The 878-nt window shown below is 60.7% G+C and overlaps 1 protein-coding gene across 1 annotated transcript in view; it reads right to left on the bottom strand.

Annotated features, from left to right (window-relative positions):
* Window positions 1–61: 61 nt before the first annotated feature.
* The window catches only part of IL11 (interleukin 11), a 3247-nt gene continuing 2430 nt past the window's right edge, over window positions 62–878 (bottom strand). The window contains exon 5 of the mRNA XM_010848694.1: window positions 62–232. Within this exon, the coding sequence (XP_010846996.1) occupies window positions 62–232 (171 nt within the window). The remainder of the gene's footprint in view (window positions 233–878) is intronic.

Raw genomic sequence — 878 nt, 5'->3', positions numbered from 1 at the left:
CCAAAATAAATAAATAAATAAGATCTGGCTTTGAATGGCGCTGGTGGCTCTGGGCGGAGGGTCACAGCCGAGTCTTCAGCAGCAGCAGGCCCCGCACGGCCCAGTCGAGCGTCAGCTGCAGCCCCCCCAGGATGGCATGGGCCGCCCGGATGCCCCCCCAGGCTGAGGCCGGGGGTGCCAGGGGGGGTGCCGGAGGGTCTGGGGGTACCTGGGGCAGGGCCAGGCGGGACATCTGCCAGGAGAGAACAGAGGGCTAGCGTCAGGCCAGGGGTGCAGCAGGGTGTCCAAGTAGGGGGAGGCGTTTGAGGCCTGTGCTGAACCAGGGTTGCAGGAGGGCCAGGGGGCCTCTTTCCACAGCGTCTCGGGGCTGGAAGCTGGGGTGTCAAGGGAGAGAGTCCTGCAGGATGCTGAGTTCAGAAGTTTGAGGATGGGGTTCCAGAGTCAAGTTCAGGGGGCTGGGGTGGGTCTGTAAGGTCAGGGCTGGGATCCTGGGGCTGAGGTCTTAGATGTGAGGTCTCTGGGATCAAGCTCAGACACTCATGGATGAGGGCTGGGGCCTCCAGTCTGGGGTCTCAGAGCTGAGAATCGGAGTCTGAGTTCCAGGGCCTTTGGGCTCATGTCCAGGAACTGAGGACTGAAGTCTTACCACCTCAGGGTCTTGGGTCTGGGGTTTAGAAAGGCAGGGTCTTGGGGTCTTAAGGGGTCACAACCTAGGTCTGAGCTCTTGGGGACTCAGGGCTCAAGGTCTGCGGTCTTCTAGTTGGAGACCTCAGGATCTAGGTCCTTGGGGTCTGGGGCTTGCAGAGGAGGGTCTCCAGGCTGGTTTTGAGTCAGAGCTCATCCTTATAGGATCTGGGGTCTTAAGGTGTCAGGATCTC

Source organism: Bison bison, unplaced genomic scaffold, assembly GCF_000754665.1.
Source record: "Bison bison bison isolate TAMUID 2011002044 unplaced genomic scaffold, Bison_UMD1.0 scf7180017850463, whole genome shotgun sequence".
Taxonomy (NCBI): Eukaryota; Metazoa; Chordata; class Mammalia; order Artiodactyla; family Bovidae; genus Bison; species Bison bison.
Note: the sequence above shows the minus strand (reverse complement) of the source record. Positions and strands in the feature narration are given on the sequence as shown.